The sequence below is a fragment of the Suncus etruscus genome, chromosome 5 (genome assembly GCF_024139225.1).
Source record: "Suncus etruscus isolate mSunEtr1 chromosome 5, mSunEtr1.pri.cur, whole genome shotgun sequence".
NCBI lineage: Eukaryota > Metazoa > Chordata > Mammalia > Eulipotyphla > Soricidae > Suncus > Suncus etruscus.
Window position 1 is genome coordinate 87,425,442 of NC_064852.1, and position 16,068 is coordinate 87,441,509.

Sequence of the window (16,068 nt, forward strand, 5' to 3'; positions counted from 1 at the left end):
ATGCACTAAAAAATTGTATTTTTAATTCAGATGTTCCTGGGCCAGTACGTAATTTAGAAGTGACAGAAACTTTTGATGGTGAAGTGAGTCTTGCTTGGGAGGAGCCATTAACTGATGGTGGAAGCAAAATAATAGGTTATGTTGTTGAAAGACGTGACATCAAGAGGAAGACTTGGGTTTTGGCCACTGACAGTGCAGACAGTTGTGAGTTTACTGTCTCTGGACTCCAGAAAGGAGGCATTGAGTATCTATTCCGTGTGAGTGCAAGAAACAGAGTTGGTACTGGAGAACCCGTGGAAACTGACAGTCCCGTGGAAGCAAAGAGTAAATATGGTAAGAAGTTTTTAAGTAAATTGCAAACTAGCTTATCTCTGCTTTTATTCCCTAATATAACCAAAGTCCATTTTTACTTCTCTTATAAAATCCAGATGTTCCAGGTCCTCCTTTAAATGTAACCATCACCGATGTGAATAGATTTGGTGTCTCATTAACATGGGAACCACCAGAGTATGATGGAGGTGCTGAAATCACAAACTATGTCATTGAATTAAGAGATAAGACTTCTATCAGATGGGACACTGCCATGACAGTAAGAGCTGAAGATCTGTCTGCTACTGTCAATGATGTGGTAGAAGGACAGGAGTATAGTTTCCGGGTCAGAGCCCAAAATCGTATTGGAGTTGGAAAACCAAGTGCAGCCACACCCTTTGTCAAAGTTGCTGATCCAATTGGTAGGTCCCTCAAAGGTGAAGTAATTATTTCATGAAATGTAAAGAATAGGTCTGGCAACTTAAATTAATTCAATTATAGTTAAAAAGGATACACTGGAAATATTTCAATAATAATTATATAAATCTAGAATATGCCAATTTTGTCGTGAACTCAGTAAACCTTATACTTCACATTTCAATAAATTACAAATGGGGCTGGAGAGATAGCATGGAGGTAAGGCGTTTGCCTTTCATGCAAGAGGTCATCGGTTCGAATCCCAGCGTCCCATATGGTTCCTGGTGCCTGCCAGGAGCAATTTCTGAGCATGGAGCCAGGAGTAACCCCTGAGCACTGCCGTGTGTGACCCAAAAACCACAAAAAAAAATTACAAATGAATTAAATGTCATATACCATCTCTGCTTCCTTTATAGAGAGACCAAGTCCTCCTGTCAACCTAAATTCCTCAGATCAGACACAGTCATCAGTTCAGCTCACATGGGAACCTCCTCTCAAAGATGGAGGAAGCCCAATAATAGGCTATATTATTGAGCGGTGTGAAGAAGGGAAAGATAACTGGATTCGCTGCAATGTGAAACCTGTCCCTGAACTGACTTATAAGGTAGGATGCTTGTATAAAAATACATTTAGTGTTTGATCATGGGCCTGACTGTATATATTTTTTACAAATACTGATTCGTTATTTTAGGTAACTGGATTGCAAAAAGGAAATAATTATCTATATAGAGTATCTGCAGAAAATGAAGCTGGTGTTTCAGATCCCTCTGAAATTCTTGGACCTCTAACTGCTGATGATGCATTTGGTAAATAGATATTTTATCTTTACGTTTGGGAACAGCACATAGCTACTTTGGGGCATCTGGGACTTAAATAAACTAATATAAATTAATTTCTTTTTCATCTTGGTAGCTGAACCAACAATGGATCTGAGTGCCTTTAAAGATGGTCTGGAAGTTATTGTACCCAATCCTATCAAGATCTTGGTTCCAAGCACAGGCTACCCAAGGCCAACTGCAACCTGGTCTATTGAAGATAAAGTACTAGAACCAGAGGATCGTGTGAAAATAAAAACCATATCTGCCTATGCTGAACTAGTTATTTCCCCAAGTGAACGCTCTGATAAGGGCATTTATACACTGAAATTAGAAAATCCTGTAAAAACAATTACTGGAGAAATTGATGTCAATGTCATTGGTAAGGAAGTAAAATTGTATTTAAGATGATTTGACAATATTAATACATATTGATTCAAATTAATAATACTGAACTTGTGGTTGCATTTTTTTAGCCCGCCCAAGTGCACCAAAAGAACTAAAATATAGTGACATAACCAAGGACACAGTTCATTTGACTTGGGAACCACCAGATGATGATGGAGGAAGTCCGTTAACTGGATATGTTATTGAAAAGCGAGAAGTTAGCCGGAAAACATGGACTAAAGTGAGTTTGGAGCAGAATTTGTTATTCCTGAGGCATTTCCAGATAAGAAGCAGAGTAGATAAATATCCCAGATGCCATGAATAGTTTATATGTGCATTTAAGATACCATAAATTGTTTATATTTCATATTTTTCTACCTTTACCTTGCTGAGAAGTAAGGTAAATTTTAAATGCTTTGATGTTTGAATGTCACTTAAGGTACTTTAAGCAAGATTGATATAATCGCCTCATTTCATGAGCTCTTAAAATTGCTTAGGTTTATAAAATAATTTAAAAAGAAAAATCTCTACTCCTTTGGTGACTCATAAAAATTTAATATGCTCCCATTAAATTGTAAATTATTCTGAGGATGCTGTTTTTTAAGTCATTCTAATGACATGATGTTGATAGTTCTAATCAGCTCACTGTATTTTCTGAGTTGACCTAATCTTTCATTTTTTCCTTTTCTGTTCATACACATTGCTATTTTTAAACTTCAATTTAAAATTACATTTTATTAATTAAGCTGGTAGAAATAATCCAACATATCTGCCATTTTAATGTCTGTATCCTACAAGGGTTTGCTTTATGTAAAAGGTTAAATAATTCTAGTTTTACTTAAATTTTTCTAATATCAAATTAATATAGGAATAATCTTTCATGTTCAGAATAATTTTCAGTAAAGTAAATAATCAAGCCCTTTTAACATAGACTGAGGGTTTAGGAAAACAACTAATGACTATGTTTCTTAATTGCAGGTTATGGATAATGTGACTGATCTAGAATTTACAGTTCCCGATCTTATTCAAGGAAAAGAATATTTATTTAAAGTTTGTGCTTGTAACAAATGTGGCCCTGGAGAACCTGCTTATCTTGATGAACCTGTAAATATGTCAGCTCCTGCAAGTAAGTCTATTTTTGGTAATTTCTCACATGGACTTTTGTTGTCTTGATCTTCAGACTAATTATTCCCAAAGTAGGCATTTTAGGGGGCAGTAGGAGATTCAAGGTGCAGTTGTGGAGATGGAATATTTTCTCTCTGATTGACTTAAAATTTAGATTTCCAGAGGATGCTGAGGAATACTGTTTTTCTGAAAAGGGATCAATAAGTTTGAGAATCTTTGCAATAGACCTAGAGTTGAAGTTATGAAGAAAAATCTGAGTCAACAATAAGGAAAATTAAGAGGAAACCTGTCTAAGAATGACTATTTTAAATTGTTATAGCGGTGCCTGACCCACCAGAGAATGTTAAGTGGAGAGATCGAACAGCTAAGAGCATCTTCCTGACCTGGGATCCACCTAAATTTGATGGTGGTTCAAGAATCAAAGGATATATAGTTGAAAAATGTCCACGTGGTTCTGATCGATGGGTTGCCTGTGGAGAACCAGTTGCAGAAACAAAGTAGGTTTATATTAATTAAATTATATTTAAATTAAAATATTTAAATTATTTATAATTATTCACAAAAGTGAATGCTTATATTTATTAAAATGAGCATACTTTTAGAAAATGTAAATATATTTCAATTGAGCACCCCCTTACTATATTTACTATATGTACTATATTTACTGGAAATATACACCTCTCAAGATTTCATTAAGCAAATTTGCAATTAATTTTAAAGAGCTTTGAATATAGTATGAATCCGATAGAATGAGGTAGGTTATGTTCACAATTGGAAAAAATCTTATTTGTCTTCTGACAGAATGGAAGTGACAGGCCTTGAAGAAGGCCAATGGTATGCCTACCGCGTGAAGGCCTTGAATAGGCAAGGTGCTAGTAAGCCAAGCAAACCTACGGAAGAAATCCAGGCTATAGACACACAAGGTATTTATTTGTTTTGTTAACCAAGCTTCTGACCTGAATTCTACCTAAACTTACATTAAACTAACATTGTAAATGATATATCTCAATTTAGAGGCTCCTGAAATTTTCCTCGATGTGAAGCTTCTTGCTGGTCTCACTGTAAAAGCAGGAACTAAGATTGAGCTTCCTGCCACAGTAACTGGAAAACCCGAACCTCAGATAACTTGGACAAAGGCTGATACCCTTTTGAGACAGGACAAAAGAATCACCATTGAAAATGTTCCTAAAAAATCCACAGTGACTATTGTGGATAGTAAGAGAAGTGACACGGGCACATACATCATTGAAGCTGTGAATGCTTGTGGAAGAGCCACTGCTGTGGTTGAAGTGAATGTCTTAGGTAAGTGATGCATTTTAAAAATAAGACAATTTGGGGGGCCCAAGCAATAGCACAGTGGCAGGGCATTTGCCATGCACAGGGCTGCCCAGACGAACCTGGGTTCAATCCCCCCAACCCCCCATCCTATGGGAACCCAGTTAGACCAGCTGTGAGACTGATATATCAATTTTTAAGGCTTAGTTTGCCTCTTTTGAGAGTTGCTTGAGTTTATAGCTCTAGCCAACACTAGCCATGGGCAACATTGGGACAGCTCTGGATTGAGGGAGTGGCTCAATGGAATTCATTTCTGAAAATTTTCAGAGTAACCAAGCAAATTACCCTGCAATAAAATATACATCTCTCTAATTTAAAAAGTATATAAATTGACAACCTTTGGAGAAGCTAATGGAGAGCTCTATTCTGTACTGCCTCTCTGATGATCTTAGTTTTAAAGGTTACCAAGATATCACTTAGTCATTTCTAGAACAAACAAGAAAAATAAAACAACATAAGACAAACATAAACAACAATAAATTCAAAACAAGAACAAAATAACACAAGTAATATGAATATGGGCTAGAGATATAATACAGAAAGTAAATAGGCTGCCTTACATGAAGCTATCTCCTTGTCCAAATCCCTGACTCTGTTGATGGTCTTCTGAGCTCTTCCAAGAGGTATTTCTGGATACAGAGTAACTTCGATTACTGAACACCTCTGGGTGTGTCCTTCAAACAAAATAAAAATAAACAAACAAATAAAAATCCCCCCATCCCATATGGTCCCCCAAGCCAGGAGTGTTTTCTGAGCGCATAGCCAGGAGTAACCCCTGTGCGTCACTGGGTGTGGCCCAAAAACCAAACAAAAAATTTATTTCAGCTATTTATAAAAAATAGAGTCTTATATTGGTATAGAGAGATAATACATATGTTAAGATATTTGCCTTAGAAGTAGCAAACCTAGTTCTATTTCAGTGGCACCATACATAGTCCTCTGAACATTACCAGAAGTAAACAGAGCACCACCAGGTGTGGTTCCAATCTCATTCCCCTTCACACACACACAAATAAAAAAAAAACACTTTATAGTTTTCTTACTACATTTAAATTATCATCTACAGATAAACCCGGACCCCCAGCTGCCTTTGACATCACAGATGTAACCAATGAGTCCTGTCTTCTAACCTGGAACCCACCACGAGATGATGGTGGATCTAAAATCACAAACTATGTTGTGGAGAGAAAAGCAACTGACAGTGATGTATGGCAAAAGCTCTCTTCAACTGTCAAGGATACCAATTTCAAGGCAACCAAATTAACACCCAATAAAGAGTATATCTTCAGAGTTGCTGCAGAAAACATGTATGGTGTTGGTGAGCCAGTACAGGCCTCTCCAATCATAGCCAAATATCAGTTTGGTAAGTTTCTTGTTGATCAATTGTTGAAAGCAATAAAGAGAAGAGGATTATAGTGTCAAACTTGAACTTAGATGTCATCCTTATCTTTAGAATATTTAACACATATCCTGTCTACAGATCCTCCTGGACCTCCAACTCGCCTAGAACCTTCTGATATCACTAAGGATGCAGTAACCCTCACATGGTGTGAGCCAGATGATGATGGTGGCAGCCCGATAACTGGATATTGGGTTGAAAGATTAGATCCTGAAACTGATAAATGGGTCAGATGCAATAAGATGCCAGTAAAGGATACAACATACAGGTATATCTAAAATTTCCACTGAAATGTTAAACCAGCAATGTATGCCAAATCTCTTTATTTAGAACTATTAAACATGATTAAATGTTTCTATAATTTTTAAACATTTTTACATATATTTTGTATTGATATACAATTTTAAAAATAATATAAATGCTCTTGAAGGATATATTTCCTAATCTACTACAATATGTTTACTTAAGGAAGCCAAAGTGGTGGTGCAAGCAGTAAGGCATCTGCCTTGCCTGTGCTAGCCTAGGACAGACCACGATTCAATCCCCTAATGTCCCATATGGTCCCCCAAGCCAGGAGCAATTTTTGAGCACATAGCAAGGAGTAACCCTTGAGTGTTACTGGGTGTGCCCCCCCCAAAAAAAACCCAAAAAGTTGTTTACTTAAATTTTTCCACATGTTTAGCTTCTAACATATTATGATAATTGATCATCATTACAGATATCATCATTAATTTTGTACATTTGACCACACCTTAAATGTATAACTATAATTTAGAACTTATATTGAGATATTTCAGTTATATTTCCAAATATGTTTTTATAAATTCAATAATTTAGCACCCCTTGGGTAAAATAAATAAATATATCTGCTTCTCATCATGATATAAAGATCATACTTTATTCCAAATTCAGAGTGAAAGGTCTTACCAATAAGAAAAAGTACAGATTCCGTGTGCTGGCTGAAAATCTTGCTGGACCTGGAAAGCCAAGTAGATCAACAGAGCCAATCTTAATAAAGGATCCTATAGGTATATTTGTCTATTTTTATATAAATATTCTTAAGCTTTTATTAATTTTATTGAAATAAAATAATTGGTTTTATTTCATTGAAACTGAAAAAATTATATTATTTCATTGACTTGCAGATCCTCCATGGCCCCCTGGAAAGCCAACTGTAAAAGATGTAGGCAAAACATCACTAGTGTTGAATTGGACAAAGCCAGAACATGATGGAGGAGCAAAGATTGAGTCTTATGTGATTGAAATGCTGAAGACTGGAACTGACGACTGGGTCAGAGTTGCTGAAGGGGTTCCCACCACTGAACATTTGCTTACGGGGCTCATGGAAGGGCAGGAATATTCCTTCCGAGTTAGAGCTGTGAACAAAGCTGGGGAAAGTGAACCCAGTGAGCCCAGCGATCCTGTGCTTTGCCGGGAAAAACTATGTAAGTCATGAATCTAGGTTATAAAATATTTCTGAGTGGCTGGAATGATAGTATAACTTGCAGGGGTCTCAAACTCGCGGCCCGCGGGCTGTTTGTGGCCCTCCATACAACATTTTGTGGCCCTGCCCTAGAGAAATTTTTTTTGTTTTTTTTTTTGTTTTGTTTTGTTTTAGTTGTTTGGGTCACACACCCCAATGTTCAAGGCTTACTACTGACTTTGCACTCAAGTATCACCCCGACTTTGCCTCCTATGGCCCCCAGGTAAATTGAGTTTGAGACCCCTGAAAGGGTTGTTTACCTTGCATTCAACTAACCTGGGTTCAATCTCTGGCATCCTAGTATCCAATATGGTTCCATGAGCACTGTCAGAAATAATCCCTGAGTACAGAGCTAGGAGTAACCCCTGGGTATGCTCCCAAAAAAAATCTTTGTGAAATTTATCTGGTAATTACAGGATGAGAAAATATACAAGTCTTATTTGTAGATAACTTGATTCAGGATTTCTTGGTGACTATTGAAGAAGCTAATAAGGAAGGGCTTGGGCAATTTTTTAAATAACTTGTTATATTTTTCTTTTTCAGATCCTCCATCACCGCCTCGCTGGCTTGAAGTTATTAATATCACCAAAAATACAGCAGACCTAAAGTGGACAGTTCCTGAGAAAGATGGAGGCTCCCCCATTACCAACTACATTGTGGAAAAGAGAGATGTGAGGCGAAAAGGCTGGCAAACAGTAGACACAACTGTCAAGGACACCAAGTGCACAGTAACCCCACTGACTGAGGGCTCTTTGTATGTGTTCCGAGTTGCTGCAGAAAATGCTATTGGGCAGAGTGACTACTGTGAAATTGGAGACTCTGTCCTGGCTAAAGACACCTTTAGTGAGTTCTCTCACTTAATCTTTGCAACACCATTTCTGTGGGCTATTATTTTTTTCTTCTGGTTTTCTAACCATTAAATTTTTCTTTCAGCTACCCCTGGACCACCCTATGCTCTGGCAGTGGTCGATGTGACAAAACGACACGTTGACCTGAAGTGGGAACCACCTAAAAATGATGGTGGAAGACCAATTCAAAGGTAGAAATTTCACTGATTCCTACATAATAATGTGCTCGTGACTAAAAATCATTATATTTTCTCTAATCTATTAATGCTTATGAATTGCCTTGGTATTTCAATAGGTATATCATTGAGAAGAAAGAGAAGCTAGGAACCCGTTGGGTGAAAGCTGGAAAGACCTCAGGACCTGACTGTAATTTTAGAGTAACTGATGTCATTGAAGGAACAGAGGTCCAGTTTCAGGTTAGGGCAGAAAACGAAGCTGGAGTTGGTCACCCAAGTGAACCCACAGAAATCCTATCAATTGAAGACCCAACAAGTAAGCAGTGCTTATTGTGCAAAAGATAGTGTGGAACTTGTCAGTAATATTGTAGATACAAACGTTTCACTCTTTTTTCAGGTCCACCTTCACCTCCTCTTGACCTTCATGTGACTGATGCTGGAAGAAAGCACATTGACATTGCATGGAAACCCCCAGAGAAAAATGGAGGAAGTCCTATTATAGGATACCATATAGAAATGTGTCCAGTAGGCACTGAGAAATGGATGCGAGTTAATTCTCGCCCAGTCAAAGACTTGAAGTTCAAAGTTGAGGAAGGTGTTGTTCCCGACAAGGAGTACGTTCTCCGAGTAAGAGCTGTCAATGCTGTTGGTGTTAGTGAGCCATCAGAAATCTCTGAAAATGTCGTTGCCAAAGATCCAGACTGTAAGAACATAGTTTTTATTTTTACATATAAAATACGCTTTACTTATTCACTGCATTTTGATACATGACTTTTTCCTCTTTTTTTTTTTTTTGAATTATACTTTATAGGCAAGCCAACAATTGATCTGGAGACTCATGACATTGTTGTTATTGAAGGTGAAAGGTTAAGAATTCCTGTTCCCTTCAGAGCTGTACCAGTTCCAACTGTTAGTTGGCATAAAGATGGCAAAGAGGTTAAAGAAAGTGACAGATTAACAATGAAAAGTGATCACATCTCTGCACAACTTGAAGTTCCTAAGAGTGTTCATGCAGATGCTGGAGTCTACACTATTACTCTAGAGAATAAGCTTGGCTCAGCAACTGCCTCCATCAATGTCAAAGTTATAGGTAATCATTCTTTGGTTGAGCATCATCTATTCTTTATGTGTCAGAATTAGTTAACTTTGTTTTTAGGATAAATGACTTTATAAATTGGCCATTTGTACACTAAATATCCTTTAAGAATATTTATTCCCATGGAATAATCACATTAATTTTCAAATTAAAAAAGTGCCATTAAATTGGGGTCAAAGGGGTTAAAATGCTTGCCAACCCAAGTTTAATCCCTAGCATCACATATGGGCCACAGAGCATTGCCAGAGTAATTCCTAAGCACAAAGCTAAGAGAAATCCTGGAGTATTTGCTAAATGTGACCCCCATATCAAAATTATACTATTAAAAATAAAATTGCATTTAGTTTATGCCATTGGATTATTTGCATAGTTTAAATAACATATAATTTAAATTAAATAATTAAATAAAAGATACTTTGTATATATTGTATTGCATAATTTAAATAAAATATATGCCAGGTTGTTGAAACAACATTTATTAGCTATATTTGTATTTTTTTCATAGAGTTCTTGGCTTTTCTATCAGTTTCCCCATCACCTATTTAGACGGTGTTTGGAAATGTGGGAATTCCGTTTCTGTTCAGAACAAAGACTCACAGGGAGGGCTTCATATTTATTTGCTGAGACTCTAGGATACTAAATTGCCTACACATAAGGACCAAAGTATCAAATCAAAGCTTATCAACCAGAAACGTGAACTGTTCCACTTAAAGAGTGTACTCTTAAATGTTAATTATTTTAGTTTTTAATAATAATTCTCACTTTAATTTCTAATAGGCCTACCTGGACCATGTAAAGATATTAAAGCAAGTGAAGTGACCAAGAGTTCTTGTAAATTAACCTGGGAACCTCCAGAATATGATGGTGGAAGCCCAATTCTTCATTATGTCCTGGAACGCAGAGAAGCTGGAAGGCGGACATATATACCAGTCATGTCTGGTGAGAACAAACTGTCTTGGAACGTAAAAGATCTCATACCAAATTGTGAATATTTCTTCCGTGTTAAAGCTGTCAACAAGATTGGTGGAGGTGAATATATTGAACTGAAAAATCCAGTAATTGCTCAAGACGCAAAACGTAAGTTTTAACCTGGATCTAATATGGTTAGGAATTTAGATGTAGTTTTCACATTTAAGTAAGATCAACTTCCCTTTATTAACCTTTTTTCTGGTTCTTCAGAACCCCCTGATCCACCTGTAGATGTTGAAGTTCATAATCCAACTGCTGAGGCAATGACTATTACCTGGAAGCCACCTTTGTTTGATGGAGGAAGCAAGATAATGGGTTATATCATAGAGAAGCTTGTTAAGGGGGAAGACAGATGGAAAAGATGCAATGAGCATCTGGTACCAGTCCTGACCTACACAGCAAAAGGTCTTGAAGAAGGAAAAGAATATCAATTCCGTGTGCGAGCAGAAAACGCTGCTGGGATTGGTCAACCTTCTCGGGCCACTCCACCAACCAAAGCTGTAGATCCTATTGGTAAGTTGTATTTAATGGAGTTGCTGTTTTCAGTTGTAAAATAAATTAGAATAATGTCTTGTCAGCTACATAGTATAATTTAAAATAATAATTATTTTGAATAATTACAGATGCCCCCAAAATCATTATGAAAACAAATCTAGAAGTGAAACGAGGTGATGACATAGTACTTGATGCAACAATTTCTGGATCACCTTACCCAACTCTTACCTGGCTAAAGGATGAACAAGTTATTACACCAGAGGAAATTAAGAAACGAGCAGCCCCTGTGGTTCGGAAAAAGAAAGATGAAGATCAAGAAGAAGTTCCATTTGTAATACCTCTAACAGAGCGTTTGAGCATTGACAATAGCAAGAAAGGAGAATCTCAGCTCCGTGTCCGAGATTCTATTCGACCTGACCATGGCCTGTATATTATCAAAGCAGAAAATGACCATGGTACTGCAAAAGCCCCTTGTACTGTCAGCGTACTAGGTAAGTAGTTAAAACTGTGTTTTACAATGGAAGAAAATCTATAAATAATTTTGGAAAAACATAAGAAAATAACCTTAAAGAGAATTAAAATAATTTGGAAATAATAAAGTATCCTAATTCTCATTCTTTTGGCCATGCAGAAGAAATGAACTGACTTTATTACTATTTATTAGCTAATATCAGAATAGACATATATAGGAGAATGGAAGTTTATGTCAAAGTAATATGCTAACATGCATATTTTCCACTGTAACCATTTCTTCACAGATCTTTAATCATTGTTCTTCTTTGAATTAGATACACCTGGACCACCAATCAATTTTGTATTTGAAGATATTAGAAAGGACTCTGTTCTCTGTAAATGGGAACCACCCCTTGATGATGGTGGCAGTGAAATAATTAACTACACTTTGGAAAAGAAAGACAAGACAAAATCTGACTCAGATTGGATGCCTGTGACTTCAACTGTTAGACATTGTAAATATTCAGTGACAAAACTGATTGAAGGAAAAGAATACCTTTTCCGTGTAAGAGCTGAAAATAAATTTGGACCTGGACCACCTTGTGTTTCAAAGCCACTTTTAGCTAAAGATCCATTTGGTAAGGTCCTTCTAGTACAAAAATGTTACCTTTTATCATATGATTTGGCATATATTATATCAACAGCTTGTAAAATTGATTTTTATTTTATATTTTCTTTTTATTAGAACCACCTGATGCACCCAATAAACCCATTGTGGAAGATGTTACCAGCAACAGTATGCTAGTAAAATGGAATGAACCAAAAGATAATGGAAGCCCCATCATAGGGTACTGGCTTGAAAAACGTGAGGTTAATAGTACACATTGGTCTCGTGTCAACAGAAGTCTTATAAGTTCTTTGAAGACCAAAGTAGAAGGCCTCTTAGAAGGACTCACCTATGTCTTCAGAGTATGTGCAGAAAATGCAGCTGGACCTGGAAAATTTAGTCCCCCTTCAGATCCTAAAACTGCACAGGATCCAATTAGTAAGTGATTTTTATTTTTAGAAGAAAGAGAGCTATTTGGGGCCTAATAATACAGTGGTTAGGATGTTAGTCTTGCACACGGCCAACCTCATTCAATACTTGGCAGTGCATACAGTCCCCTGAGCACAGAGCCAGGAATAAGGCCTGAGCACTTCTACTTGTAACCCAGAAACAAAATAAAAAATAAATAGAGCTAAATTATGGTGGTTATAATTAATAATAATGTATTATATACCTAAGAAGAATGAGGAAATAATATTTTAATTATCACTACAAAAATATGATGACTTTGTGAAAGATGTTAACTCAATTTAGTATAAATCATTTTACAATATATAATGTATTGAATCATTTGATATACTTTAAATTTACATATGATATAACAGTATATAAAAATCAAATATTTATTTTATACATGCATATATTGATAAAATATATATTGAAGCTACAGTGTAAAATTTTAAACATATATTTCCAAAACTAAAAAGTTTCTCACAGTAATAGTCTCTTACCTATAGAGTGAGATAGATACTATAGATTTGATTAACTTTCATTGAGTTTTGATCTGTGAATCTGCCTTCATTGTAGCTCCACCTGGCCCTCCTGTTCCAAGAGTCACTGACACAAGTACTACAACTATTGAACTAGAATGGGAACCCCCAGCATTCAATGGTGGTGGAGAAATTATTGGCTACTTTGTGGATAAGCAGTTGGTTGGCACAAACGAATGGTCACGCTGCACAGAGAAAATGATCAAGGTTCGACAGTACACTGTCAAAGAAATCCGAGAGGGTGCTGATTACAAACTTCGGGTGAGTGCTGTGAATGCAGCAGGTGAAGGGCCACCTGGAGAAACAGGACCTGTTACTGTGGCTGAACCACAAGGTAATTAAATGTTATGTAAATAACATTGTTAATGTTTTTTCCAGTATGGATTTTTTTTTCTTTTCTCTTAAGCTAACAAATGCCTATTCTCTTTCAACAGAGCCTCCAAATATAGAACTAGATGTTTCTGTTAAGGGTGGAATACAAATAATGGCAGGGAAGACTCTCAGAATTCCAGCAGAAATAACTGGTCGCCCAACACCTACAAGAGAATGGACCATAGAAGAAGGGGAGCTGGACAAAGAGCGTGTTGTAATAGAGAATGTCGGAACCAAATCTGAACTAATTATCAAGGATGCACTGAGAAAAGATCATGGCAGATATATTATTACAGCTACTAACAGCTCTGGTTCCAAATTTGCAGCAGTCAGGGTAGAAGTTTTTGGTAAGAATGTTTCATGAGTTTTCATAGGATTTTCTCAAATGATACTATTTTGCATTGATTTTGTTATTTTTGCTTGATTTTTTCAGATGTACCTGGTCCAGTTCTTGACTTAAAACCTGTTGTAACAAACAGAAAGATGTGTCTGCTGAACTGGTCTGATCCAGCAGATGATGGAGGAAGTGAAATTACAGGTTTTATTATTGAAAGAAAAGAAGCCAAGATGCATACCTGGAGACAATCAATAGAGACTGATAGATCTAAATGTGACATCACTGGTCTTATAGAGGGACAAGAGTATAAATTCCGTGTTATTGCAAAGAATAAGTTTGGTTGTGGCCCTCCTGTTGAAATAGGACCAATTCTTGCAGTTGATCCTCTAGGTAAAATGAGGTTTTTTTTTTTTCATTTATTTGCCAAACTAATACTATTTGCTTTTAGATACGTTGTTTAATTATTCCGCTTTCATGTAACTCCAAATTCTCAATAGTGTCAGGATCTGTAGATAAATAAAATTTGAAAAAGGTTACTTAAATAGTTACAAGAAAATTTAAAGATACCATATTTGCTACAATTTCAGTGGAAATTTGCTAACTATTTTGCACAAAACCCTATATGATTTTGCATATGAAAATACCTAAATATTTAAGACCTTAGCCATAATTTGAAAAATAGTTTAGAAGTATTGAATCATTGTTATTCAATATGCTGGAATGATTAATGTCATAATCTTTTAGAAGACCTATTTTTTTAAATGTGTTATATCAGTGTCTTAGAATAAGGGCCATTAGGGCCTTATCATTATAGAAAAGATATTAAGTCTCAAAACCAGAAAGAGCCACAAAAAAGGGAATGAAACAACAAATGTGAGCAAATGTGAAACCCTGCAACTGCTCACCTTGGTAATAAACACTGACATCCCGTCCAAGAAAGAAAAGTCTTTTGAGTATGGCCTGTCCCCAAGAGAAAAGGAATTATTCCACTACCACCAGCCTCTAACCATAAATTCTGTTTTATGCTACTGTAAAAGTTCATATCATGATGTCTAACTCAGATTGTTCTGGTAGTATCAATGCAACTGGACCTTCATTGCAAAGCTCTATTTCTGCTTGCAATAGTAACTAAGGATTTGATTTAGTCTCACTATTCAAAGCTTATTCTTTCTACTTTTTCCTTTGAGACATAAAACTGTGTTAACATTACATAATTGCTTTCTATTTCATTTTAAACCTGCATTCAAGGCAATATAAACTAACTCTTTTCTCTCCGCTGGTCTTTCAAAGCAGAGCTCCACAGACCTGTTCTTTCAGTTCATTACTCTTAAAATCTTTTTCAGTGAAAGAATTTAAAAATGTTCAAAATATCTAATTTAAATAGGATATGTACCTATGATATATTTTTGATCAATAATTTTGGTAGTGATGTTCACTAAAAGTTCTACCTGTATTAATTTCAATAGTTTTTCTAACTTAAATTATTTGAGACTGCCAGGTATGGCCCAGAAACCAAAAAAAAAAAAAATTCTAATGAAGTTATAAAAGTCTTTTTATTTTTTTGGCATTCTATTTCTCTCACTCACTAGAAGTAATTTTAATTAAGTTTGTTCTAAACAAAACCTTCTTTTCTACATAATTATTCGAAATGAAATATTATTTCTTACATATGTACTCATTTAATTCTTATTATTTCAACTTTCTTCTTGTTAAAGGTCCCCCAACAGCTCCTGAGAGACTCACATACACAGAAAGGACAAAGTCTACCATCAAACTTGACTGGAAAGAGCCCCGTAGTGATGGTGGCAGCCCCATCCAAGGCTATATCATTGAAAAACGCCGTCATGACAAACCTGACTTTGAAAGAGTTAATAAGAGACTCTGTCCAACCACATCTTTTCTGGTTGAAGATCTTGATGAACATCAGATGTATGAGTTCCGTGTCAAAGCTGTCAATGACGTTGGTGAGAGTGAGCCATCTCTGCCTCTCAATGTGGTCATACAAGATGATGAAGGTATGGCAACTAAATATAAAAATAATTTTAATGTACTCTACAGTGTCATGTCTTATAGGTTAACCAAACTTTACCATCTTATCTTTCCTTTTTCATTGCAGTTCCTCCAAATATTAAGCTTCGCCTGACTGTTCGAGGAGACACTATCAAAGTCAAGGCAGGAGAGCCTGTAAACATCCCTGCAGATGTGACGGGTCTTCCAATGCCAAAGATTGAGTGGTCCAAGAATGAGAAAGTGATTGAAAAACCCTCTGATGCACTTAAAATAACCAAGGAAGAAGTATCCCGAAGTGAAGCAAAAACTGAGCTCAGCATTCCCAAAGCAGTCAGAGAAGACAAAGGCACTTACACAATTACAGCTTCCAATCGCCTTGGCACAGTGTTTCGAAATGTTCATGTTGAAGTATATGGTAAATCTCATTACTTCCTATAATAAAACAA

The 16,068-nt window shown here is 36.2% G+C and overlaps 1 protein-coding gene across 1 annotated transcript in view; it reads left to right on the forward strand.

Moving 5' to 3' along the window:
- TTN (titin) overlaps positions 1-16,068 on the forward strand; it is a 299,294-nt gene that overhangs the window by 200,927 nt on the left and 82,299 nt on the right. Inside the window, 29 exon segments of the mRNA XM_049772873.1 lie at positions 31-333; positions 429-731; positions 1,143-1,330; positions 1,418-1,532; positions 1,639-1,923; positions 2,018-2,169; positions 2,907-3,054; positions 3,373-3,550; positions 3,855-3,976; positions 4,068-4,355; positions 5,455-5,751; positions 5,869-6,055; positions 6,700-6,815; positions 6,933-7,232; positions 7,814-8,113; positions 8,204-8,309; positions 8,414-8,610; positions 8,692-8,997; positions 9,106-9,384; positions 10,168-10,467; positions 10,570-10,872; positions 10,983-11,345; positions 11,643-11,945; positions 12,053-12,352; positions 12,941-13,237; positions 13,338-13,622; positions 13,709-14,002; positions 15,328-15,627; positions 15,729-16,037. Coding sequence (XP_049628830.1) covers positions 31-333; positions 429-731; positions 1,143-1,330; positions 1,418-1,532; positions 1,639-1,923; positions 2,018-2,169; positions 2,907-3,054; positions 3,373-3,550; positions 3,855-3,976; positions 4,068-4,355; positions 5,455-5,751; positions 5,869-6,055; positions 6,700-6,815; positions 6,933-7,232; positions 7,814-8,113; positions 8,204-8,309; positions 8,414-8,610; positions 8,692-8,997; positions 9,106-9,384; positions 10,168-10,467; positions 10,570-10,872; positions 10,983-11,345; positions 11,643-11,945; positions 12,053-12,352; positions 12,941-13,237; positions 13,338-13,622; positions 13,709-14,002; positions 15,328-15,627; positions 15,729-16,037 — 7,224 coding nt within the window.